General features: G+C 44.5%; 2 protein-coding genes across 2 annotated transcripts; both read left to right on the plus strand.

Moving 5' to 3' along the window:
• The first annotated feature begins 6,652 nt into the window (after nt 1–6,652).
• Nucleotides 6,653–18,091, plus strand: DOHH (deoxyhypusine hydroxylase). Its single transcript, XM_066636538.1, has 4 exons — nt 6,653–6,993; nt 14,333–14,409; nt 15,692–15,929; nt 16,833–18,091. Exons 1-4 carry the CDS (start codon nt 6,720–6,722, stop codon nt 17,147–17,149), a joined length of 906 nt encoding a protein of 301 aa, XP_066492635.1. The 5' UTR covers nt 6,653–6,719; the 3' UTR covers nt 17,150–18,091.
• A 4,791-nt stretch (nt 18,092–22,882) lies between these two features.
• SMIM44 (small integral membrane protein 44) lies at nt 22,883–26,345 on the plus strand. The gene is made up of 2 exons (XM_066636240.1): nt 22,883–23,340; nt 24,422–26,345. Exons 1-2 carry the CDS (start codon nt 23,124–23,126, stop codon nt 24,658–24,660), a joined length of 456 nt encoding a protein of 151 aa, XP_066492337.1. The 5' UTR covers nt 22,883–23,123; the 3' UTR covers nt 24,661–26,345.
• Nucleotides 26,346–27,361: the final 1,016 nt, after the last annotated feature.

Below are 27,361 nucleotides of genomic sequence, written 5' to 3' on the forward strand. Positions count from 1 at the left end.
GTCATGACTACACCCACATCACCTGATATTGGATCTTTCATCTACACTCCTGTTTTTCTTTAGAAAGGACTTTCTAAGTTAAAAAAACAGAGGTGGGGAGGGCTGACCGAGCCCTTCACAGCCCATTTCAGTATCTTTAGCCCCTTAAGGAGAGGAAACAATATTCCCGTAGACTGTCTCAGTATTTGACATCAAAAGAAGAGGCAACCACGGGGAAACCAGCTTTTCCTATGGCAAAGCTCTGTCCCTTCTTACCATAGATGTACATGGTGTTGACTGTTATTTGATGGCAAGGAATGCTGTCCTCACATGCCTCCCGCCAGCAAACTTGTAGGCTCCAGCAAGTACATGCTGGTTCACATGTTGGAAGAATCGAGGCAGTGAAGGGCACTTTTCCCCATCCTTGAAAAGCAATCACATAGAGTCCACCCCTGCCCTTTCCCATGACGGCTAGTTATCATCCTTGCTTTATCATATGCACAGAAGACAGGGGAAGGGGCTCAGTGAAGACTTCCGGGGGCAAGAGGGATTTGATAGGACCAAATGAGGTGACATTTTATTAGTGTTCTAGAAGTTCTTGGTGTAGGGGGCATCAAGGAAGAACAGGTGGAGATATTTAAGAGAGTGGAACACTGAACGGGGGTGTTTAGAAAAGTTAAGCACCCATTTTGACTTCCTTTAATCCCACATTGGCAAGGGGGGGCCTCTTCCTCAGGCAGTGCCAGTGTTAACATCCCATCCAGTTCTGCCCATCTGCTTTGTCGGTGGATGGAGCTCTTCCCAAATTACAGGTTCACTGATCATATTCATCTGCAACCCACAGCATTGCTGTCCATCACCCACCAACCAGCCAATTACATTGATCAATTCAATGCTTTGGCCCCCTCCAGCTTGTTCCTCTGCCAAACCATGGCAATCTGCCAAGCCCTTTCTTGTTTCCTGCCTGATACAGAATCAGCCATCACTAGGCAGCTCTACACTGCAAACCTGTTTCAGTTGAATAACTGTCATGGCTTCTCCCAAGAAATTCTGGGAAATGTAGCCTATCATAGGTACTAAGTATTCTCTGATAGAGAATTACAACTCCCAGGCTTCCCTGGAGAGACAAATAGCCATTTTGAAGCAGTAGAGAAGGTCAACTTAATCTCTGATTTCCTGGGTTGCATCTCCTTTCTTGCACAACCTTTCTTGTTAGCCTCCTCCAAACAACATGTGACCCCAGGTCCAGTACATCCTTTCTGAGATATGTTGGCCAAAACAGCCTTCTTCCTCATCCCCCTGTGATCATGTTAGGTTTTTTAAGATAAATTTCCATACAATATGCCTGGGACCAAAGTGTCAGAATTTGAGTTGAATGTTTACACACAAATGCGCAACCCACCAAACTTTTATAAATTGTATTGATCAGAAAATTACAATGGAAAAGGGGGGAAAAAATCAGCAGAGGGGTAGACAGCACCGATTTCTGTTCCTGTCCTTGACCTGTTGGTCACTTGACAAACGGACCTCATGCCTTCCCTACCCCCTCAACCATGCCAAAAAAAGCAAAATGAGAAGCCCTTAGGTGGATGGTGGTTGTCTGCCTGTCCACCGCCCCTCTGAATTGATTCCCTCCTCAATCCTTTCTGTTTGGCATGTGATTGAAACAAAGAAGCAAAAATTAAACAACCTGAACCATTCAAGTTATTTCGTGTAGCATACACGTCTTGGCAAATGTTTCATGTCGCCTGTTCTGTACATACCTGGAGTGGATTGAACAATGGTTAACCAACAATGGATGCATGATAGTGAGATGTTTTGCACTATTTTGAAATTTTGGGGCTCTATACAAATATTTTATTAACTGAAATTAAAAAAAAATGAGAAAAATTTGTCCTAAGTCTCGACTTTCTGCTTCTAACTTGCCTTCTCATTCCTCAGCAGGAAGCCTCCCTTGACTCTTACAAAAATAGGGTTGTTTTTGTACATTCTGACTCAGGAAAAGTGGAAGAACACTACTCCTGTGGACTGGTCAGATGTCACCTGGAGAACACAGCCTGCTGCAGACCTTCTGACATGTGCGGTAGCACAGCAAATACCGCTCCCTCTTACCTGGCAGCATGCCTCCACTGCACCCCCTCCTACTCCCTAGAGTAGGGTAATGAGTAATGGAATAGAAGTGTGAAAAATGTTGGGAAATGGGGAGGTAGTAAAGTAATACAGTGAAAGCCCCCCTTCCCATGGTAAAAAGTTATCTCCTACCACCCAGGCTAGTTGCTACCAATAAAAAACACACAAGATTGGAGGTTTGGTTAAGGTTTCAAAAGAAATACAGTTCATAGTAAATTACATGCATCTTCTGATTAAGATAAGGAAGTCCTAAAGTTGTTTCCTTTGTGTGCAAGTATGGCGAGGATGGCCCACGTGCAAAGAGCTACAGCTGTGCACATCCTTCTCCACTGATCTGGAGAGGGAGTATATGAAAAGGAGGGATGAAGGAAATAGAGTTAAGGGACACATCTGCAAGAACCAAAGAGAAGACGGGTAGATGATCTCAGGTGACCAGAGGGTACACTGCCCCCCAGAGTCCTGCAAGTGGCATTGCACTCAAATTCCAACAGAAAAGAAGAGATTGGCAAGCTCGAACCCTCCCACTCCATTCCCTGCTTTGATTTCAGGAGGTGAGAGGAGTGGTGGAAGTAGGCAGGAGGACAGAAATGGGGATCTCCTGCCAGTCTGCCACCTGAGGCAACCATTTCAGTTTGCCTCATGGATGGGCCAGCCTTGACCGTGTCCAGTTCTAGACATTGTGTTTTAAAAAAGATGTAAGCAAACTGGAACAAGGTCAGAGGAAGGCAATGAACATGGTCAGGTGCCTGGAAAACAAATCCTTTGAGGAAAGATTGAAAGAACCAGGTATGTTCAGCATGGAGAAGAGAAGAGTGAAAGGAGACAGGATAGCACTCTTCATATATTTGAAAGGCATAGCCACATCAGAACTGGTGCAGCAGGGCCGCCAGGCTCACGGTGTATCCAGCATTTCAACTGAGCAGGCAGGAGGTCCCCTCAGGGAAAGTGAACATTTGTTCCCTTACCCCATGTCAAGCACCAGCCTGCCCAATGGGGCTACTTGGATCTGGACCAGCTACTTACCTGGCCCAGAACTGAGTTGCCCCATGTTAAGCTGGTAGGCTTAGAGCAGGGGTTAGGCTGCAGCAAAGGCCTGCTCCGCCATCCCTGTCCTGTTCCACTCCCCCCCACCCCAAAACATTCCCTCCCTGCCTCCAGAACACCCTCCCCCTGCCTCACCCTGCACAGCACAATACTCCCTTGCCCTGGCAGCTGTCGAGTGGGATGTGGCGCCCCCAGGAAGGCACAGGCCTCCCACCAGCACCCCTTAATCTCCAGGTGTCAAAAAGCACCTTATGGCCACAGTGCCAGCACTCAGTCTATAGGATTGAGCTCCTAGTCTGCATAAAACCTCCTGCGCTCTATCTTAAAACTGTTAACCTGCAGATCATGGGGCTCTTTCATCATCCCCAAATGTGACCCTCTCCAACTTTTTGTTGGCTCAATATCACACTTGGAGTTTGGTGGAACTCAAATGTTTTCTCACCACTTTTATGATATTTTAGTTGGTCTCATCAATAAAAGTCTTATTGGTAGCATCTCCAGATGGGGCTAGGAAAGAGTCCAGTCTGAAATCCTGGATGGGTGCTGCCAGTTGGGGTAGACAACATGGAACCAAATAGGCCAATAGTCTGATTTGGCATGAGGCAGCTTTAGATGTTCACCCTGGCATGGCTTATCTATTTACATACTTTAAATAAAACGTTTACATTTCAAGGGAGTAGTAGCTGTGACGCAAAATATCCCACAAAACACCTACAATTCTCAAGAGTGCCAACGACACTGAGAACCTTTCTAGACCTCTTGCCTCATCAGCACTGCAACCATAAGCACCCGGTGTGGAACACTGCGAAATACAAATACTGTGTACAGCAGTGGTTCCCAAACGTTTTACCACCAGGACCCACTTTTTTAAACAAGACTCTATTGGGACCTACCTAAGTTTACTAAACTTTTAAAAAAGGAGTTTTTGAAAGAAATAATGTTTTTGTTTGTCTGTTTATAAATCATAATAACCAGAAAAAAGACGCTCAAACATTTATCTCTCTATATTTACACATACTTGCAAACTGCAAGAGCTCAGCTCCTTGCAAGGGCAATTAGCAGCTATCTTGCAAACTGTAGGAGCTGAACTCTTTGCTAGTAATTTGCAGCTACAGTATCTCATTTTTGCATAGCCTCAGAGCTTGAGGCAATTAATTATCTAATCACCACCAAGAAAAGGTTACGACCCACCAGTGGGTCCTGATCCACAGTTTGGGAATCACTGGGTACAGTACCTGCACAGTACAGTCCTTTGCTCACTAACACTACAACTCCCGGCATGCCATAGGGAAGCGGTAAGACCAGCCCATTCGCGTAGTCACTTACTATTGCGCATGCGCAGAATCGGTTTTCCTTTTTCGTTGGACTCATCCATTTTAGCGGAGTTTGGGGGGACTTTAGTGTTTCCGTTGGCCGTTCCCGAAAGAGCCTCACTATCTTTAACTTCCTTCATCCGTGAGAAGGAAGAATTGAAGTGTCTCAATGACTGAGGTCTGTTGAGCCGATCGCTGGATTTCTCCCCAACACCCCCATTTTGGGCTACGTTTGGTTCAGTCCGACAACATCTTGAGCGGCGCCCTGGAGGCGAGTGCGCATGCGCTGCCTCTGATGGGAAGCGCGTGGAACTTGGGTGAGTCCTAATGAAGGGAGGGGGGTTTGAGTGGCTGTCTGTTGCTATGGTGAAGAGTTGGGGAGCAGGCACCTGGCCTTTGTTGAGGGAGGGGCGGTCTGGGACAGCCAGCCCACAGTTGTGCACGTTTGATACAGGGACCTGCGGTGGGTGGGGAGGCAGGTGAAGCAGAGCCTCCCCACTGGTGTCCTTTGAAAGGTGCTGCTGCCATGGGAGGCATCCAAGCACCCACAACACATGTGCTTGCATTGGGTGGGGATGCAGGTGAGGCAGAGCCTCCCCACTGGTGTCTTTTGAAAAGTACTATCACTGTGTGAGGCACCCAAGCATCCACAACCCATCAGGAACATGTGGTGGGTGGGGAGGCAGGTGAGGCAGAGCCTCCCCACTGAAGTTCTTCAGAAGGTGCCACTGCTGTATGAGGTGCTCAAGCACACACAACCCACATGCAAAGCGCATGGGTTGTGAATGCTTGAGCACCTCACACAGCGGCAGCACATTTTGAAGGACTCCAGTGGGGAGGCTCTGCCTCACCTGCCTCCCCATCCACCACATGTCCCTGATGGATACCACCAGTGGTACTTGACATGGTATCTGGTGGTACTTGTGGGACCTCCAGACATCTGCTGCCTGGCAGCAAGACAAGCGACATAACATGACAAACATCAGTAGGAGGCTTGGCTTGGTGCGCAGAGCTCCAAAGCACGCTTTTCACACACTCTAAAAAGCCCTGCTGTCCATCCTGAGCTTCTTACTGGTGGTTGTCATGTCGCATCTGGTCTCCCCGCTGGCGATGACTTCATCACCAGTTACTTTCACTGGGACTTCCAATAGGTCAGTGTTTCTCAGACTGTGGGTCGGGACCCACTAGATGGGTTGCGAGCCAATTTCAGGTAGGTCCCCATTCATTTCAATATTTAATTTTTAGTATATTAGACTTGATGCTACCATTGCATATGACTGCATTTGGGGAAATGTTACAGATCTGTACTTTTAACAGGCTCCTAGGTATATGCTTTTAACAATGATAGTCAGTGGGGCTTACTCCTAGATATTGTTAAAAATTTTCCTGCTTGATGATGCCACTTCCGTCCATGACATCACTTCCAGAGGGTCCTGACAGATTCTCATGCTAATAAGTGGGTCCCACTGCTTAAAGTTTGAGAACCACTGCAATAGGTGGATCATGCAAAATGGTACGGGGGGGGGGGGGGGTTTCAACATTGAGAGATGCTGCTCTGCTCTGCCCTTTTTGGGATAGGGCAGCTAGAATGGCACGCAGTATTCAAATGCAGTCGCACTTTAGATTTGTTCAAGGATAATACTGTACTAAAATTTCAAATGGCAAGAAATTGTGACTGAGATTGAAAGGGCTTGTACCTTCCCCTGGGTTTTCATAGCAGAGTTGCTTGTAACCTGGGTGTGGTTCTCTTCATATGGGTGGAAGGGTGTATGTGAATGCTATAATTTAGTGATCTCCCAGAGTGGCAAACTTGCTGTTTTACCGCGTCTTCTGTAATTGGCGTGGCTTCAAAGAAGCCACCTCAAACTCAAATTATATACCCATCACATTACGACTGTCAAGAATCACCTGCAAGCGCCTGGTGATAAAATTTTACACCCCCCCCCCCAAAATTGTCTTTTTAAGTCTCAAATGACTAGTAAACACTTTTCTTTTTTTATGGACTCAAGCAAAGCATAAACAAAAACACAATAGCATCTGAGTTTAAGACCTGACAAATTTCCAAACTCTTAGCTAAACAGCGTACTGTAATTGTTTCCTAATTTAAAGATCTGTCCAAGATAGGCATTGGCGAGTCCCTTTCAAGAGAGTGGTTTGACGAAATGTTTCCTTTGTTCTTGGTTTAGGTCTCTGTGGCGTCTGGAAGTAGTTGTCCCCCTTCCCTTGAGAGGTACCTGTACCTAGCCGCACACCATGGTGACGGAGAAGGAAGTTGAGCTAATTGGCAGGACCCTGGTAGACTCTGGGCAATCCCTGACATCCCGCTTCCGGGCACTCTTCACCCTACGCAACCTGGGGGGTCCAACAGCCATCGAGTGGATCAGCCGAGCCTTTGAGGACGACTCGGCCCTCCTCAAGCATGAGCTAGCATTTTGCTTGGGCCAGATGCAGGATGAGCGAGCCATCCCAACGCTTGTTAGCGTCCTGCAGGATACCCGTCAGGAACCCATGGTCCGACATGAAGCAGGTGAAAGAATCTAGGAATACACGGGTGGGGAGCTGAGCCATTAAAAATGTGGGTTTGCTTCCCGTTCATCAGAATCTTTCTAACTCTCCATTTCAGGTGCATCACTTTAAAAAGTGGTTCTACAGCTGGTTCAGATACTTTGAAACTGGTTTAGAGTCATTTTACGCAGAATAATATCAAACTTTCCCCCCTTGTAGTGGAAGTCTCTCAAATGAATAAGGTGCTCTTTGAATCTTTTATTGCAGTCACTGACCAGTACATAAAATATAAAACTGTGCACTTGAAAATATCAGTACACAAGGAATAAAATTTAACAATTATACAATTAAAAACATTGAACTAAACAATCACTGTCTTCAGAAGACCCAAACCCAGCACCCATTCTCAGCGGCAAACTTCCCAACGAAGGCAGCAACTCTACTGAATTTAGTCCACTTTCAGTATCAGTGTCCTGATGCGTATCGCTGAAGCAAAGAATCTCGCAACATTAAAAGTAATAGTTGGACTTGTGTCAGAAAGCAACAAGTTCATATATTGTTGTTGTGTATGTCCCAAAAAATGGATCAGCAATGGAGTGATAAGGGTGGCACGGATGTTCCTGTAAAAAGAACAGTGGAAAAGCACATGTTCAGTTGTTTCGATATCTTCTGATCCACAGGGACATAGACGTTGGGTCCAAGGTATCTTTTTGTAATGTCCCTCTGACACTGCTGAGGGGAGTCCTTGGAGGCGGGCCACTGTAAAAGCTCTTCTGTGCTTATAATTCTCCAGCTGGACAAGGTAGTGTGGGTCATCAACAATATATTTAAGATCTTCCCTGACATAGAATTCAGAAACATTAGAAACATCATTCTGCCTTTCCATATCAAGGATACGTTGTTTAATGGTTGCCTTTGCCCGTTCATATCCCATATCTGATAAAATTATTACAGAAAATCCTAGGGCAGCTATTTTCTGTTATATTAAGTACATCCAGCTGGACTTATAGGTATCATGCAAAACTAGAGGCACAAGACCTGCTGGTAAATACCAAAGTTTGAGCCAGTATGAAAGAATGGCTATCCAGATCTTAGCCTCTATTTTAATCTGGCCTGTCTCCAGACGTATCTTGACATTAGATATGTCTCTTGGGACCTCCAGTACCGCCCTCAGAAACTTAGATTGTACCCTCTCCAATGTCTTAATATTTGGGGGTGGCCCAAGTTGGGAGCCATACAGTAGCTGAGCCAGTGTCTTTGCTCGGAATAACCTGAGGGCAGCTGGGAGATAATGCCCTCCATTCATTTTCATACATTGTATGATAGCAGAGGAGCTCTTTTGGGCATTTAAGGCCACATACTCTCCATGCGCTCTTCTAGAGCCACTTGAGTGTATTATTACTCCCAGGTATTTAAAGTAGGACACCTGCTCTATCCTGATGATGATTAATAATCCATGACCGCAGCTTAGGCCTCCTAACAAAGGTCATAATCTTAGTTTTTTGATAATTAATCATTAACTGATTCTCCTCACAGTAAGTTGATAGCTTTCGCAATGCTCTCCGAAGTCCAATGGGGTCCTTGACAAAATGGCTGCATCATCAGCATATAGCAATACAGCTATATGTCTCCCTGCAATTCTAGGAGGATGTAAATCCATGCTGTTTAAATGGCCCACCAGAGAGTTGATGTAAAAATTAAATAAAAGTGGGGCCAGGATGCAGCCTTGTTTAACCCCCTTTTGAGTTGGAACAGCATTTGTGAGGTGGCCCTGAGTACTACATCTCACCTTGAGAGTAGTGTTCCTATGTAGAGCTTGAATAAGAAGAAGCAAGCGTCTATCGATGTTAGAGGCCTCCAGCTTTTCCCATAACTTGACTCTCGAAATTGAATCAAAAGCTGCCTTCAAATCAATAAAGGCTGCATAAAGGGAGATCACTTTATTAGAACTATATTTCTCAATGAGATGTTGTAGCACCAAACATTGATCGATAGTAGTATGGCCCTCTCTGAACCCTGCCTGTTCTTCTGCGAGCATTCCCTCTTGTTCTAACCAGTCTTTAAGCCTTCTATGAAGATGACGTGTGTATAGTTTACTAATAATACTTAAAAGACTGATAGGCCTATAATAAATAATAATAACTTTATTTCTACCCCGCCTTTCTCCCCGAAGGGACTCAAGGCGGCTTACAACATAATTAAAAACAATTTAAAAACAAATAAAAAACATATTAACACATACTAAAAACAGCAATCAGAGTAAAAAAAATAGGTAAAAAGAGCATAGAGCAGCAGCAAGTCATAAAAGAATCAGGCCTGTAAAAAATATTAAAAGATGTTAAAAAGATGTTAAAAGGCCAAGAACTCAGAAGGCCTGTTTAAACAGAAGGGTCTTCAGGCCTTGCCGAAAGGTCTCAAGAGAGGGAGCCATTCTTAAGTCATATAATTTGCAGGGTCTTCTCTGTTGCCTTTCTTGAAGATAGGGACAATAATAGCAGCACCCCAGTCTTCAGGAATTTGGCCCGTTTTGTCAATGTATGAAAATAATGAAGCTAAAACTGGGCCCCAAAAACCAAGATTATTCTTCACTACTTCAGGTGGGATCAAGTCTCCACCTGGTGCTTTGCCTGATTTCATCTGAGCAGCTAGTTCATGGATTTCTGTTACAGTGACTGAAGGCCAGGGTGGAATCTCTGCAAAGTTCAGATCATTGTAAACTACGTTAGAGTCTTTGTAAAGATCATAAAAATGTTGCTCCCAAGTTCCAGAATGAATATGGCAGTCTAATGATGTAGGCCCACAGCTGGAAGAGATCTTTACCAATTTCCAAAACAAAGCTGAGTTCTTAAGTTTAGCTGCTTGGATCAAGCCTGTCCAGCTTTCTCTCAATGCCTCCTTTTTCTTTTGCTTTAACAGCTTCTTATATAGTTTTTTTTGGACAAGAAGATCATGAGCCGCCTTTAGATCTGGGTCGGCTTTATAGAGTTTATAGCTGTTATATAGTGCTTTTTTTGCTGTGACACAATCTCTATCAAACCATGCTTTAGATGTTGGATAATACCACTTTGAGGTAGAATATATTTTAACATTAAGGTGCTGTTTCAACTCATTAGTCAGTTCCTGAAAGGTGCCCACTAGATTAGATGCTTCCCCAGTATGTGTTAAGGATTTTTTAAAATTTTGCATACTATCTGAGGCAAATAGAGCGCGGAATTCAGAATCCTTTTCTGAGGACCATTTAGTGCGACCATGTGTTCCCCCCTCCGGAAGTAAAACAAAGTTATAATATTTGGTATTCCGTATTTGAGGGCAAGACACTTTCAAAAGCAGTGAGACAGGTAAATGATCACTGCATAAGATAGAGAAAACCTCCAAGTCTTCTAATAAGGGAATCAAATTTGTAGACACCATAAAATAGTCTATCTGGCTTATTCAGAGTCCGGAGAGATATGTATGTTCGGCTGGGTGATCTTTCCCAAATGCACCATTTAGAATGTGCAAATTAAGCCTTATAGTCATTTGCTTCAGCAAGAGCCCTGCATAATTAGATTTTAGGTCTTTAGATTTCCATTTTAAAAGGTCATCTAATCCTGGGGTGGAGGGATAAAGGTAAACCTTTTGTTGGGCGTATAGAGTATAGTCATCCGGTCCCAATCTAGCATTAAAATCTCCTCCCAGGACCATATATGCATTGGGATGGGACTGAAGTAGGTTAGTTATATAGGCTTCAAGTTCAGTCCATAATATTCTAGTCTGTAATCTCTTTCTTTGGGGAGGAAGATATACATTAATAATTAGCAAAGCTCCCCAAGTAAACTGAAGCATAATAGCCATAGCATAATGCTTAAAAGATGGAAGTGCCCTTGTGGTTACACAGAGCGATGTAGCAACTAGTACTCCCAGACCTCCTTTACATCTTCCACGTCCAACCCCAGGGGTTGCTCCCAGCGAATAAGAATTAAAACCGTTAAGGAACAAATCCCCTGTAGTCCAGGTTTCTTGGAGCATCACTATGTCCTTAGTAAAAAGATATTCTCTAGAAGAAGGGTCTTGTAATAAGCTGGTCCAACCATTGACATTCCAAGTTATATGACTAATTTTGTTTATGCACTGGTCTGCCACCTGTCAAGAAAAAGATGGAACATGTTCTTCTATAGGTAACCTTCCTGTTCCTTCAGGTGCTTTAACTGGAACTTCTTCATTCAAGAAAATAGGGGAGATCAACTGGTTCTCTCCCAAGAGAGGGACCTCTTGGGGGTAAAATGCCTCAGAGTTTAAGTTATATTCCAATTTCCCTAGGACAGTAGAAACATCCTCTTGACGCACCGAGGTTATCTGGGAGTTCACTACTGAACCATCCTCAGGATCCGTATACATCTGAGTGTTTACTAAATTTTGTAATCCTACTGAGTTCCCCTTAAAGGGAATATGAGGCCTCATTGTCAGTGCAGAAATTATTTTTTGTGAGAGAATCATCTCTGTCTCCAAGGCCTGCCCACCTGGAGTTTCTACCTCTCTTCCAGCCGTACAGACCTGTGACATACATGTCAAGGAAGGATCTTTGGGGGTACTGATAGAAATTGCACCATCTGCGAATGATATCAGAGATAATGTCTTTCCTGGACAGACATTCATCATTTCTAAGGAATCTTCAGTAGATGCTAAGAAATGGGACGAAGCATCAACCCGTCCCATAAATTTGACCGACTCTGCATCTGCCTCCAAGGACATATCTATAAGATCAGGATTTGGGTCTATAAAATTTTCCATAGGCAGACTTGACTGGGGAGGGAGTTCAGAGCTTGGCATATCACTTTCTCTTTCCAAGTCCCATAGTTTCCTGAGATTTTTCCTTCCTGGCTCAAGGAGCATGTCCAACTTGCTCTTTATAAGAAACAATTCATTATGTTTGGGTAGTTGGCTGCCAATCAGCTTGTTTTGTTTATCTCGGGGAGGCTTATGATTGCTATCTAAGCCAGCCTCCTTCTCTAATTCTGGGTTCTTTGATACTGAAGCAAAGCCCTTAGTAGATTTTTTAATTCTGACCAGGGCATTGGTTCCCAGTTCTTTAAAGACTCGTTGGGCGATTATATTGTGTCTTCTCAATAGCTGTTGTAAATGGAAAAGTTGCAAGGCCACCTCTGGTGATTTAAAATCCAAAAATAGCCTTTTATAACCATCCAAGGAGGGGAGAAAGTGGAAGTTTTTTAATTCCAAGGGAGATATGCTACGGCTCAATAGTTCTTCCAAGGAAGTAAATATGCTTTTCTAATGTGACCAGAGTTGGGCATCAGTTCTAGGGATACAGATTACAATCTGTTTTGCTTGGAGCATTCTTTGAACTTTCCCTGATGGCTCATACTGTGAATGGCGAATTCCAGCCGAGCTGGGAAGGGAAGTGCATGAGGATTTCGCAATAACAACCTCATCTTTCTTATCTGTCTGAAGCATACTGAATGGTAAATCTCCAAGCATTTGAGTCAGAGTCACTAGCTGCTGTTCAAATAGGCCCATTTTCCCCATAATAAGGATCAAGGACTCAGCACAAAGGTAGCAAATATCCCCCATATGATTAAGAGACCAATTAGTCTGGTTAAGGGGAATGCGCTCCTTTTTTCCATTATTTACATTCTGCCTTAAACCTTTGTGCTCCTTTTATCTCCGTGGGGAATGCAGGTAAACAATTTTCTGTTTCTGTATCAACATTCGAAGCTGTAGCAAAATCCTCAGCAGTTTTACTGCTGTTCCGAGTACTCACAGCTTGTTTGTCTCCGCTGGAAGGGAGGAACTTATCAATTTTAAGCTGTTTCTTCTTGCGTTCCCTCTCATCTTTCTCCTCATTAGGGCTTATGGCATGTTGCCTCTTCCGCAATCTCTTCTTTCCTTTAGCTGAGATAGAATCTTTATTTGTCATGTCTATGGCTCCAGTTATTTGAAAACAAACGGGAGCTAAGTCTGGAAGATGTTACTCCATCGCCATCTTGGCTCCCCCTCTTTTTTTAACTTGACAAAGTAATTGATTATTTTAAACTGCTTTTCAGTTTAATTAATCTTAATTTTTCAAAGGTTTTTACAGACAAAATACATGCACAGATTAATGTTTTGCTCTATTTTTTTAAATGACATGGCTGAAACCCTGATTATTGAGCCAGCGACCACATTTTGCATCGAAGGGTTCAGTTTAGGTTTACTTACAGTTCATTTGGGGGGGGGGGGAAAGAAACTCAGTGATCTGATTTTTGGTTGATTTGAGTTCTTGACTACTAAGGTGTGATGGGAGAGCTATTCATATCTGCTACTTCTCCTCACACCACAACCCTTTGGCTTCAGCCAGGTCAGGTAGGGCTGTGAATTTTCGTCATCTCTTCCTCCTGGGCTCACTCATCTCCTTAGCATTATGGGTGCTTGTCCCCTCTTGCCGTAACTACTGCTTTTATGAAAGTTCAACCATTGCAGGAACCAAAGAATCCTGTATTCTCACAAGCCAAATCCCTCCCCCCCACCATGCAGATAGTGCTTTGGGACATTCCCAGTCCTGGGACATGAACCAAAGTGAATCTCTTCCATGCTCATTCCTCCCCTCTGAGCCATCTTTAGCAGAGTTTCAGCTGTGTGCCACTGGAACACAAGCAGCTGCATCAAAACCTGGACTTTGTTGCCCAGTGAAACATGCTGTTGTGTGCTGTGTTTGCAGCTGACCTGAAAAATTCCATCAGAGTGTTGCCTTTTTAAAGCTTCTAAAATATTTCTTTACTCAGCGCGTGGTCGGTCTGTGGAACTCCTTGCCACAGGATGTGGTGCTGGCGTCTAGCCTAGACGCCTTTAAAAGGGGATTGGACGGGTTTCTGGAGGAAAAATCCATTATGGGGTACAAGCCATGATGTGTATGCGCAACCTCCTGATTTTAGGAATGGGTTAAGTCAGAATGCCAGATGTAGGGGAGGGCACCAGGATGAGGTCTCTTGTTATCTGGTGTGCTCCCTGGGGCATTTGGTGGGCCGCTGTGAGATACAGGAAGCTGGACTAGATGGGCCTATGGCCTGATCCAGTGGGGCTGTTCTTATGTTCTTATGTTCTTATGTTCTTAATCCCCTTGGGGCAGGGACCTATTATACCAGTGCCATATGAGTAGATTTTGCAATATAAAGACATAGTAATAATAATAGTCAGACAAGAGTTGTGCAAGGCAAAAAGTTCAATCAAAAAGGAGATATGCTAGCAGGACTGTTTGTTCCTCTTTTAACACAAATTGTAATTTTATCAACACAGGTAGGCATGGTTTAGCAAAAAGAAAAGGGGGGGTTCCTTCTCTTGCTCTTCATCCTTCTTGGAATTTCTGATTTGCATCCTACTCTTTGCAGGTGAAGCTCTAGGTGCCATTGGGAACCCTGAAGTGCTGGACCTCTTGAAACGGTACTCTGAAGACCCTGTTATTGAGGTAAATGTGACCGGCTGCAAGGTCTGGAATTTCTCTGCACATCTAAGTTGGGGCTAGGTGTAATTGAAGGGAGTGTGAAAAGTGAAAGCTTTGCACTCACTAATTTCAGGAATAGATGAATTTGTAGTGTGTACTTTGGGGCATAACTGATGCCAGTTTTGCCAGCAATAAGGAGAGGCAAGGAGTGACACCCCATTCCCCTCTAGCACTGGAAATCATAGTTACATCTTACACACTCACAAGATGTCAGCAGCATCACCCAGGTGTGTTTAAGGGGCTATGAGGTTTAGAAATGTGTGTGTTTAAAGTTGAACATGAAGGTTCTTGGGAAGCTCCTTGCTCTGCGCGACAGCTAGAGATGTTTGTTTCCAGTGAGTAATTGCAGCCCAAGTTTTACCGAACACAATGGCCTGAGTAAGGTAAATATCATTTGAAAATGGTTTCAAACATCTACCAATAGCATATTTGCAAAGTGCAGTCACTAAGAATTGGGTGCCCTGGAAAAGAGTCTCTTGACTAGTTCATGTATTTAAAGTTTGAATTAGAAGTCTTTCATAAATATAAAAACATATGAATCTCTTGGGCATTGGTCTGTCTAGGTCAGCGTCATCTCTGCTGACTGATAGCTACTTTCCTCGGTTTCTGAAAAGTCTTTCCCAGCCATTCCTGGAGATGCTGTCAGAGATTAAACCTGGATCCTTTTGCATACAAAGCAGGCCCTTTGTTGCTCTGCTGTGTCCCCTTCTTGCCTTCACTCATATCACATTATTGTTACACTCGTTTGTCCTTCCTTCTCAGCATATGTACCCTGCTTTTCAACCAAGGCTGATACCTAAAGCAACTCACCATTAAATTCCATTCAAAGATGCAGGATGATGGGGTGGGGGGTTCTTTTTGTCCCTGGCAGTTGATGATAACATAGTCCAAGATCTTTCCTCCAGAGAGAAGGGGCAGAATAAGCAGCAGATGAACTCAGGGAGGGAGGGGCTGTCAGTGAAGTGCCAACCCACAGCAGCAGCATTTTCTGAGGCCTGCAGCATCTCCTGTTCCCAGGCAGTTGGAAATATCATCCAGGTTCTTCCTTCCAGAAGGAGAGAAGTGAAGGAACTGCAGATGGGCTTGGGGGGCTGCTTGATAATACAAATGCCAGCCCACCCAAGCAGCCCTCTCAGTGCTCTAGAAGTTGGGGAAAAACTTGACAATCCATTGGCAACGCTGCTGCAATCTGTGTAAGGAACATTCTGGAGGATAAATCTCAGTCTTCATTTTCCATCCCCTATAGGTTGCTGAGACCTGCCAATTGGCTGTGAAGAGGCTGGAGTGGCTTCAGAAGCACACAACCGAATCTACCCCCAGCCCCTATTGCTCTGTGGATCCAGCGCCCCCTGCCGAGGAGGGGGATGTGGGAAAACTGAGGCAGATCCTGCTGGACGATTCGCGGCCGCTATTTGAGCGGTACCGGGCCATGTTTGCACTACGGAACATTGGGGGAGAAACTGCTGTCCTTGCTCTTGCAGATGGTGAGAGTTCACACTTCCTCGTCTAGTCAGTGTGTCTTTTTGTAGAGGTAGTGGGGAGGGAGGGAAGTGGGCAAAAGTAGCATCAAGATCTACTGGTGGATTATCACAGTGTGATTTTTCGTAGATCGGCTAGGATTTCTGATGCTTAGTTGTTTCACAACAGCCTAACTGTATATTTCTGAATCTCAGTATTCCCTACCTGTGAAATGGGACTTTATTCTTAAGACACTATCTTTTTTCTCTTTTGAATATTGGAAGTTTAAGTTTTAAAAAAATGTTTGCCAAGGCTAGACAGTGCTAATAATTGCTTCTCTCTGAACCTCAGTATGTCCTAGCTATAGATTGGGTGTATTCATTGTTTGCTGCTGGCCAGCTCTTTGTGTAACTCCATTGGCCAGTCTGTAGAATACTATGCTGGAATCCCTGATTTGTAGTAATTCAGGCTGCAATTCGATCCATGCTTACATGGGAATAAGCCTCATTGACTATAATGGGACTTACCTCTGAGTAGACATTCATAGGATTGGGCTCCAGGACATAGGTTTTGACTTGTGTATGCAGGTCATCCCAGTGTGTGGCTTGGGGGGGGGGGTGCACTGAGTAATGCCACACCACTCCCAGAGCCATCATTTTGCATATGGCTCCTCTGCCAGCCCCCTTTGCACCTGACTGTGATTGGTGGACCTCAGGGCTCTTATAAAAGGAAAGTTGGTTTTGTGAGCCTGGAAATCTGCTCAGCTTTCACGTTGTGGCTAAAAGTTGTGAGATGAAGAGTCCCACTTGGAGTTCCTCTGCCATTGGCTCACTAGACAGTGTTGGGCAAACCACTTTCTCTTAGCCTTGCCCTCCCTCAGCACTGTTGCAGAAGATAACCTTGCTATATCTCTTCTTCCCCACGCCCAGGTCTGAAGTGTGGCAGCGCCCTCTTCCGCCATGAAATTGCATATGTCTTAGGGCAGATGCAGCACGAAGCTGGTGTCCCACAGCTGATAGCTTCATTGGAGTGTACTGCTGAGAACCCCATGGTGCGTCACGAGTGTGCTGAGGCCTTGGGCTCTATCGCCAAGGCCCCTTGCCTGGCCACACTGCAGGCCTACGCCCAGGACAAGGAGCAGGTGGTCCGGGAAAGCTGTGAAGTGGCCCTGGACATGTACAGCTATGAAAATGGCACAGACTTCCAGTATGCTGATGGACTTGGCAAACTGCAGAGCTCGGACTAAAGGGGGTAGCAGCTACCCATCTCTCCTCTGCCACTTTTCTTTGGTTTGGGGGGGGGGGGAATTTCACCATCATTAAGCTATTTTTCTCTCTCTCTCTTTCTCTGTTTGGTAGTATCTCTAGATCAAGAACTTTGGGTTCGGATGGTGATGAGACAGAGTTTGGGGAAATATTTCTGTTTAGAAATGGCTATGTCTTTTTTGTGCCTGCACTGATAGTTGATGGGGCCTAATCTCTCTTGGGCAGATCTTGGGAGCTCCCCATGTAACTTGTGACCTACCAAGCTGAACAAATGCAGCCTGTCCATTCAGCTGTCTGCTGAGCGCTTGACAAATTCTCCCAGCCACCCATAATTTGTCTTGTTTCTTTCTAGTCTCTTGGGAACTAGAAACTTGGAACACTAACCATTTCAAGAAGCAGAAGTAGTCCCAGGCTGTCAGCAAAGCCAAGAGGCTTATGTAGTTCCTTACAGGCGATCATACCTGTGAGCAGTGTCTAATTTGGTGGGTTGGAGTTTCTTCAGGGGCGGGTTGGAAGCTAGGTCGCTTCTTCGCAAAGACCTGCAGCAACAGTTTTCCTGTCTCTATTTGGGTTGTTGTTGTTTTTTTTGAAATATTATTTCATTGCTTCCTTCCTCTTTTCTCTTTGTCTAGAGTACTTCCAGCTCCAAAGTTGGTGAGTCAATGGAAGCTCCTTTGACATCACTCCTTGCTTTCAATGTTGGGTGCTGTTTTGTGCTGGCCAGTTGACCATTCAAAAGTGATCACATCTTGGAGACCTAAGCTGCACATTTTCTGCCTTCTCTCCTGCAGTGACTATTGATAGGGACCTACCAAGAACACTGGGGGATTAGGAACACTGCAGGGCCCACATTCATTATTACTCAGAAGTCATGCAGGGAAATGGGTTATTGGCTTTCCATCAGAATACTAGAACTCGGCTTATGAACAAACTTTTAAAACCAGTAGCTGTTCAGTTGCTCTCAACTGCAGCTTGTTCGGCTCCTACACTTTCCATTTCCTTTTTGGCTGTGCTCTGAGCAGGGCATACTGGGAGTTCAAGAGGTTTCAGTGTTGGGGTGCCTTCTCATCTACCAACTGGGTTGTGGTGGGTGAAAATGGGCAATCTTTGGACACTGCAGCAGTTCTCCAAGCTGGAGGTGGGTTCCATGTTAATTTGACATATGCACACCCCCAGAATTCTTTTTACATAAGTGGCATGTAAAGGCTTGGGTGTTTGTTTTTCAAGTCAGAGTGAAGGATGCCAGGAAATAAACATGGTTCTCAAAATTGGCTAGGTTTGTATGGTTCTGTTCAAGCAGAAGAATTGGATATGGGCTCCAACACAGAGTTTCTGATAGCTGAGGACTACCAAATTGAAACTGGAGGCCTGCTTCACACTTAGACTTGGGGAAGAAAAGGTTAAACTTCAGGGTGCAAGAATCAGGTCGCCCTTTCCTTTGAAGAGTTTACTAGCCTGGTGTTTCTTGAGGACCCCACTATACCTTCTTGCAGTGGCTCATAGTCTTGTGGGACATCAGGTGTTTGCAATGCCCTCGTGAGCCTCAGCTGGGGCTGCCACCTGTATAATCCTGTAGGATGCCAGAATTCCAGGGGGTGAGTTCCATGGGTCTTGCACCTGAGTAGACAAAGATAGAATTGGGCTGTCAGGCATGTTTCACACATGTCTCTGTTTTCATCTGTGAAATGTAGGGAGGTAAGGCTTAAAACCCACCTATGTGCAAGTCCAGACTGCAGAGGAGGGTTGGTTGTGGTAGGTTGGCTATCAACCCAGGGCAGCTTATCTGCTATTACCGATCTTATTGAGGATCCTCAGTTAACTTCAGAGGAAAACTTGGATCGAATGAACAGCCGTCCTGCTGATGGGCAGAGTAGGGAGGAGTGACCCTCCCCCATTCCATTATTATTCCAAACATTCACTCCATTCTATGTTCCACTTCTCCATAAGATCGTTTTCTCTAGGAGAATTTCTAAAATTAGTTCCAGAATGGAAGCATGCTCAGTTTGCAATGCTTTCTCTGTATTGATATCCCCCCATCCCCATTTTACAGATGCACAGTGACAAAATGTTGGAGGGGAGCAATTTAGATGTCATATGCAGAATTACATGGTGTTTGTTTTTATGCAGTATTTTATGAAGCTGCATGTTTTCACTGGTGAAAACCCTGCGCCGAAGGAACCTTGGTAGTGTCATATGTAAGACCACAACAAGATGGCTTTATTGCAGGGTTTTGTCAATGAATAGTATTTATGTAGCATTAATACGGAGGGGAAGAAAAAAACACAGAAGGCATCTTATGTCTGCATTTTAACTCGTATGTACAAAATATTGACATTAAAAACCAGAACAATGGATGATTCTTAATGCATGGTTCTACTTCAGATAAAAGAGCTGATACTCCAAAATCCAGGTAGCGATTCAGATGAGGGTCATTTTGGTAGTATCCATAGGGCAAAACCTGGAACCTTGGCTATCCTGACATGACACTGAAAACTTGCTTGAGGTCAGAGCTCCTGGCTTGGATTTAATGGCTAGCATACATCATCCAGGATCATTTTGGACAAAGGAGCTTTTCTTTGAATATTTCCCTCTGCAAGAGGAGTTTAGGCTTCAATCTCTCTCAATCCTCTTTTTTGTTGTTGTTGTTGTTGTTATAAACCTATTAATAACACTGTGGCTGCCCAGCTTTGGGCAAGCTTTGGGCTTGCTTCCTGCATGAATTTGTAGACAGATGCTGACTCGATCCTTTCCTGAGGATGCCAGTGTGATCTGTACTGATCCGGCCCCCAACCCTACTCAGAGTTCATACAGGAACATTATTTGCTTCTGATTTCCCTTCCCTCCCTTGTGTTGAATTTTAAATTGCTTTCCTGCAGAGGTCCTGATTAATCTGTAAAGCACCATTTATGTTGATGGTCTTATATCATTGCAGTGGAAAGCAAAAATGGGGGTTATTTTGTTATGCTAATTATCTTGGCATATTGCAAACAGAGGAGATCCCTTTCATGCTGGAATTAGTGGGAAAGCAGTCACACTGATTTTTTTCCTTGTGCATGTATGTGGTCTGCGTGTGTCATCACTGCGCCATCTAAAACATTGGGAGTACATGGTGCTTTAGTGTCTTCACATAACTGGGGAAAATACAGGTCCTGGCCCTGAGAAGCTTACAGTATTATTTAGGCCTTTGTTCGAGCTCAGGACCAAATTGCATGGTACCTGAAATGGGTAATGTGATCCAGAAGACCTTGAAGAGTCACTGCCAACCAGAGTAGACAATACTGGGCTAGATAGACCAGTGATCTGTCTCCATATGTGGCACCTTCATAGGTCAGATCTGATTTCTGCAGGGACTTTCCTGTAGCCAGCAGAAAAGGCAAATTCCCTGTGTGTGTTCTTGCAAAATGATTGACAGATGCTGCAGGAAAAGACAATGCCTAAAATAGTGGCTTGTCTCCCCTTTCCCTCCTCCCCCTGCAGACTGCCCCAAATCCCTACTCTTCTCTCTCCCTCAGTGGGTTCCACACCATCTGTTTGTCCGATTTAGCGATCATCCTGGGAAGGGGGGGTGGGTGAGGAAGTTGTGCTTTATTGTCCTTGCTGGATCAGCAAGTGCAACTGAAGCATAGCAGGTGTTTAGTCCAAAGGTGTGCACGCCCCCACCCAATTTCAGAGCTCCAATTTGGGCTTCTATAACTATGAAAAGCTACAATAGGGCACTATCCTACTGCTGGCGTGGTGAGCTTGCCTGAGCCTTAGGAAGGCGTCGACACCGAGAACCAGGGGCATTTTGGATCTGTACTTGAGCAGATGATCAATGCTGCGGTCCATCCGGCTCTTTTTGTATCCAGGTAAGACCATGACTTCTTGTAAATTTGGAAATAAGACAGGCTTGAAGTTCTAGGCTGAGGAACGAATACTAGCTCTTATTTTTGTAGAATCAACGATGGCAAAACAGATGATTCTGTTGAAGCATAAACTTTTCTAGCTATTGTCCTGGTCAAAGAGGTGTGGCAGGTTTTCTCAGGCCTTTCTAAATTGGCCAGACCTGTTTGACCAGAGATGATAGCCAGCCAAGAAGAAATTGGCACATATTCCCTGGGGAAGTTGTACCCTGTTGCAACACCTTTGAGTGTGAGAAGCTGTTACTGGTCCAACTTGCGCCTTAATGCCAGAAAGGGGTTATTTCTTCCAAAGTTTGGCACAGGGTTAAGTAGCAGGTGCCTGCTTATGCATGTACATTTTGTGGGTTCGTTTCCTGGCATCTCCTATTAAAGGATCTCGGTTAGCAGGGCTGACATTTCTCCATCGGAATCCTGGAAAGCTATTGCCAGTCAGGGCAGGACAATATTGAGCTAGTGAAACAATGGTCATAGCGCAGGACAGCTTCATGGGCTCAAATATGTTGGTATATATTTTGAGTACCTTTTGTTGTGAAGCTGGGAGACGTACATTTCTGCTTTGGAGGCTGCAGCTGTCAGCCCCTTTTGCTGGTGACTCAAATCGGACTCCTCCAGGCAAAGGGATGGTAAGTAATTTCTCTGCGCACCAGTGGAATTCATGGCCACAAGCCAGGGCAGAGTCAGCCTCCCTTGGTGGGTGGGGCAGCCACATTTCTCAGTGGAGCCACAACTGGCCTGCAAGTGAAGTGTGATGAGTCAACTGCTTCAGGCAGCAGGCTGATGGTAGGTGGCACAGGGGCAGGGCTGTGAGCCACCTCTGCAGGCTGCCATCCACCTTTCTAGCCTAATCTGGTACTCCACCCACTGTAACGCCTCCTCCAAATCTTGTACTTTCCAAAAGGCAAAGGGCAGCTGAAGGAGATCCAGAAGAACAATTGGGTTCATGGGAGGAAAACCCTAAGTCAGGGGAATAACCCACTGTAAACCACCCTTAGGGAACCCCCTCAGCTAGGTGTTCATGAAAAACTCACCCTAAGCCTGAGCAGAGCCGTGCAGGACAGGGGAGGAACGTTTGATGCACTGCTGCATTTTTGCAGGGAGAATCAGCTGCCGTGGGCTTATATGTTAATAACTACTGTATGAGTGTTCCTGTTCTTAAAACAAGCTCTCATTCTTTAAATGGAGGCTGTCATGTCACTGTCACAAATTTTAAAGTCAATTTTCCCCAAATCCTAGGTGGAATGAAGCAGCATTCTAAGTGGGACAGTATAATCCCTGGCCACAAGGTGTGGCAATAGCTGCTAGCTTAGATTATGGGGTGTTTGTGAGCAAGAGAACACAGTGGGAGAAAAAGCATGTGAAAAATAGCTCTCTCCACAGTTATCAGCCATGATAACTAAATGAAGCCACCATGATCAGACTCTGTCTACCTTGGAATAACGGTTGCAGGGGAGGGGTGCATTATACAACAGGAAAGGGCTGTTGCCTTCATACTCTGTGAGCTTTTTGAAGGCACTTGGCTGTCCACTGTTGGAAACAGGGATGCTGGGCTAGATACACCTTTGGTCTACTCTAGGGGTCTCCAAATCCCGGCCCACAGCAAGCCTCTATTTGGCCCACGGCCAGCCTCTGATCCACTGAGAGCCTCTGGCCCAGTTGACCAAACACGAGTTGTGCTTTGGGCTGTGTTGGTGTTTGGAGAAATCCTGGACATTTGAGCCCATTTATTCATTCATCTTAAGTTCCATCTCCAATGTATTTATTTAAATTTTATATTTAATTTTTTTTCCAGCCCTTGACACTGTGCCGGATATTTGATGCAGCCCTTTGGCCGAAAAGTTTAGAGACCCCTGGTCTACTCCAACAGGACTCTTTGTATGTACTTTTGGAGGAACTTCCGTTTCTGTGGTTGAGAAATTCCATTTGTTTCTTTCCCAGTATCCACAAGCTGGTGAAGCCCAACCAGGAGACACTGGTAGGACTGAGTGCGGGCTTGTCAAGACAGCCTGAGGACTGGAGAGCTTTTTCAAAGAGGGTAGTGACTTATTGGCAAGACATGCAAAGTGATGAGCCAGGGGTACACCAGCACTTAATGCAGTCCCAAGAGGGAGAGAGAGGAGTTGCCCTCTTTACAGACTACAAGCCCCCTCCACTGGATTCCATCCATCTTCCTCGTTATGTCTTGTACCTGCTGATGGCTGTCATCATTGTGGTGGTGGTTGCTTATGCCATTGTGGGCCACCTCATCAATGACCTGATCCATGACTTTGCTGGTGAGTGGCTAGTGCTGGGATGAGTGGGATTCACCCTGCGCATGACTTTATTGCTCCCAAACTTTGCTCTAGCTTGCATTCTACTCCTCTTGAACTCCCGATATAATCAGGATAATTTCTAAAATAAATTCCAGAATTGGAACATGCATATGCAGTTGGTTGCAGCTTGCAGTTAACTTAGTTGTTCCTCCTCCCTCATGCCCCATGTTACCATTATACACATGTGCAAAATTAAAACACTGCCCAAAAAAATTAGTGTGCCTGAGTGTGTGACTGCATTAGGATTCTTTTTGTGCAGTGTTTTAACAATGCACAGGGCTGCAAGTCTGTGTCACACTCTTCTGTCAACATACACCATCGAATACACCATCAGCAAAACACCATACAAAAAGAATTTTGATGCAATCATGCATGTTAATGTCCACCTTTTATCCCGGTTTGTTTCCCATTAGTAAAACTCTAAAGTAAACCTGATGTGATCCCAGAAGCCTCAAGTGCTTTAACCCCCTGATTATTTTGACTGCCCTTCTTTTGCACCTTTTTCAACTCTGAAGTATCTCTTTTTTGGGATGGAGCAACCAAAGCTCCAAAGGACCTTCCAGATGCAGGTGCACCCTAGATTTGTACAAGAGAAATTACAAACTTGGCAGTTTTATTCTTTGGGTTGTCCATCCATGAACCAACTGAGGCTATTGCCTCAGTCAATGGATTGGTGAAGATGCCCACCTCTGCCCCATCCTCCACCACTCCTAATCCTTCCCTTGATCCATTGGCTTGGAGAGGAAGTATGGAGGGGAAGCAAGTGGTGGACTAGAAGCCACTTCCTTTTCCACTCCATTCCCACTTTCCTTTCCAAATCTAGTAAGCAGGAGGGGAACAGCAGGAAGTAAGGAGGGCAACATTTTGGCATGTTCCCTAAGATGCCAGGAGACCTTGGACCACCTCTGTTTAACTGTGACCCCTTCCTAATAATCTTCAGCATGAAATTTGCCTTTTTCACAGCTGCTGCACTCAGAGGTGCTTGATGAATTTTTGGTGTTCTCTTTCTGTCTGTCTGTGTCTGTCTGTCTGTCTGTCTCAGACTGGGCTTTTGGGCCCAAACTAGAAGAGAAGAAATGGCTTGATGAGGGGCCAGAGGAGAATGAAGTTGGGACCACGGAGGATGCCTTGGAGTGGCAAGAAAGCCCCCTCGCCATGGTGGTGGACAGGTGGGACTGCCACGCACCCTATGCTCTGCCTGGTACAGGAATCTGTTCAGCCTCACCCCCAGCCCTTCTATGTCCCAATATCCAGGACACTGACAAGGAGAGAGATGGTTGAAGTATTCCTTAGGCTGGGCCTTGGCAGCAAGAATCACAATTGTAAATGTGATGGATTCACCATCCCTGGACATGAACTTCTTCTAAACGTAAGGTCTGGCCTGACTACAAGGACTTGGACGTATGAAATTTGGACCTCTTAAGAACTTAGCTCCTCTCTAAACAAAGCTAGAAACCAGTCTGAGCATTTTGCAACAGTTCATTTTGCAAGCAAATGAAGACACCAGAACTGTTTGCAAGGATGTGGCTTCTCTGAAAGCCAACTGGTGAATTGCTGAGATTATAGTTTCCAGATCTCTTTAATTTTGACCAAGAACCACCTGTTTAGCTCAGTCTGGTTTACTTTGGTATTCCCTTCACATCAATCAGGAGGTGGGGCAGAAGAGGGATGGATGATTTGTTGTCTGTTTGTCTTTGTGAAAATATAACATTTCAGTTTTTCAGAATTCTTCTCTTTATACAGTCATAGGAAGTAGAGAGCATATGCTCTTCATATGTTTCTACTAACTGAGAGAGATAAATGTCTCTATATATTTGAAGGTCTGAGGAAGGGGCATGGAAATGGCCAGGTTGATGTTTTGCCTCCTGGTTCTTGTATCTTTTGCTCTGTGTGTGTGTGTGTGTGTGTGTGTGTGTGTGTGTGTTCTTCTCCCTGGGGAAAAAGTGAGAGACTTGAACCATTGGCCATGTTTAGTTGATAAAAAAATATCAAATATCTGTACAGAAACAGCTGGAGAAAAATATCCAGATAACAGATTTAATCATTTAAGAACCACAAATTATTGAAAGGAGGGTTGATAATGTTTTAATTTTGTAAAAAGAAAAAAAGTACAATAGTACACTGGGTGGGAATGAGGGAGCAAAGTCGGGGCAGAACTGTCAGATCAGATGAGGTGGAACTCGAGGCAGCTGGCAGGTCAGGGCCAGAGCAAGAATGGAACCTGACAGGTCAAGATGGAGCTAGGAGAGTCTAGCCAGACTTGGACAGAGCCAAAAGCCAATGCATCTCTTAGCCCAAGTGGTACAGCTACCACCGTACTGGAGCCTGAAAATCCCTTTGAATTCCATCTTATGATGTCAAATTTCACCTGACATACTTGGGCAGGTGGGAACCAACATAATTGCTGGGTGACTTTGGCCCTGTCCAGGTGGATCTTTAGGCTGAAATGGGCCCCATCCAAGCCAATGTGCTCTGGGCTATGCCCACCTTCCCTGCTGCTAGGCATTGTGGGGGGGGGGGGGGGAGAATGTTGGCTCCCTTTGGCCATCTTGTTTATGATTACCAACATTCTGCTTGAGAAACCCAGGTGAAGCCAGGTGGAGGTAGAGAAGACCCATTGGTTGTATCAATTAAACGTTATGGCCTTTCTTTATATGTTGTTGAAGTTATTTGAAAAATGTATACAGTGTTCCCATCTTTAGCTGAAAATGCTGAAAGCAGCTTCCAACAAATAGCAATACAAAATAAATATTTGTTGCTAAACTGTTGCTCCCTGGTAGAAAAGTTTGTCTTTGTGTTCCTTTTTCCCATTCCCCTGCTAAAACCCAGTTTATTTAGAAGCCTCTCTTCCCCCCACCCCTGGGGTGGCTGCCTTCCTCCTTTCCTGTTGCATTTCAAAGGTCACTGAAACAAGGAACTTGTTTTTCCTGAGGACACAGGGAAAGCTCCTGCTTTTTCTGCTTCAAAAAGCCAGTCACTGCTTCAAGCAAACTGTTCTGTCTGCTCTGTACTCCACTGCAGTTTGGCCTGGAGATGGTACACACATGGCCCTGAGCTATGCTTTTGTACAAGATCAACTGCTGTTCTGGTTTTTTTTTCCCCTTAAGAAAAAGTACCTGGAGTCCTACATTTTAAAAAAACATGATTCTCGGAAGGATGTCAGTTTGTCTCTACACACAAAGCCTTTAATGGTGCATAGCACACAGAAAATTGGCACTGCGTTTACAGAATTGGCAGAGGATGGTGTCTAAGAGACATGGGGGGATAAATAGTTCTATGCTTGCCTTTGATCATTGTTCTTCTGTTATGCTCCAAACTGTTCCATTCTTTCTGAATTCAATTTTTAAAATTAATTCTGGCACTGTAGCATGTGCAATTTGTTTCAGCTTTCAGTTCCTTTGGTTAATCTGCATCTGATTTCTCTTCTATGTTATCAGTGTGCTTTAATAAAACACTGCCAAAAAAAAGCAATCTTCTTCTTCTTCTTCTTCTTCTTCTTCTTCTTCTTCTTATTATTATTATTATTATTATTATTATTATTATTATTATTATTATTATTATTAACAGTATTTATATACCGCTTTTCAACAAAAAGTTCACAAAGCGGTTTACAGAGAAAAATCAAATAACTAAATGGCTCCCTGTCCCAAAAGGGCTCACAATCTAAAAAGATGCAAATGAATACCAGCAGACAGCCACTAGAACAGACAGTGCTGAGTTGAGGTGGGCCAGTTACTCTCCCCCTGCTAAAAAAAGGAGCACCCATTTGAAAAAGTGCCCTTATGATGCGTATGGCTGCATCAAGATCCTTTTTGTGCTATTTCACCAACATGCATTTTGGTAAAACAGCTCACAAAACTATCTTGATGCAGTCGTATGTGTGATCACATCAAGGTTGCTTTTTTTACTGTATTTTATAAAAACATATATGTACATTAGTAATCAGAGGAAAGGAAGTGATTAATTTTCTACAGGATGCTGT

Source organism: Tiliqua scincoides, chromosome 8 (assembly GCF_035046505.1).
Source record: "Tiliqua scincoides isolate rTilSci1 chromosome 8, rTilSci1.hap2, whole genome shotgun sequence".
Taxonomy (NCBI): Eukaryota; Metazoa; Chordata; class Lepidosauria; order Squamata; family Scincidae; genus Tiliqua; species Tiliqua scincoides.

Coding starts and splice junctions, on each gene's coding strand:
- SMIM44 (XM_066636240.1), top strand. CDS start 23,124: ATGCAAAGTGATGAGCCAGGGGTACACCAGCACTTAATGCAGTCCCAA. Junction 23,341..24,421: donor CCTGATCCATGACTTTGCTG/GTGAGTGGCTAG, acceptor TGTCTGTCTCAG/ACTGGGCTTTTGGGCCCAAA.
- DOHH (XM_066636538.1), top strand. CDS start 6,720: ATGGTGACGGAGAAGGAAGTTGAGCTAATTGGCAGGACCCTGGTAGAC. Junction 14,410..15,691: donor CTGAAGACCCTGTTATTGAG/GTAAATGTGACC, acceptor CATCCCCTATAG/GTTGCTGAGACCTGCCAATT. Junction 15,930..16,832: donor TGTCCTTGCTCTTGCAGATG/GTGAGAGTTCAC, acceptor CCCCACGCCCAG/GTCTGAAGTGTGGCAGCGCC.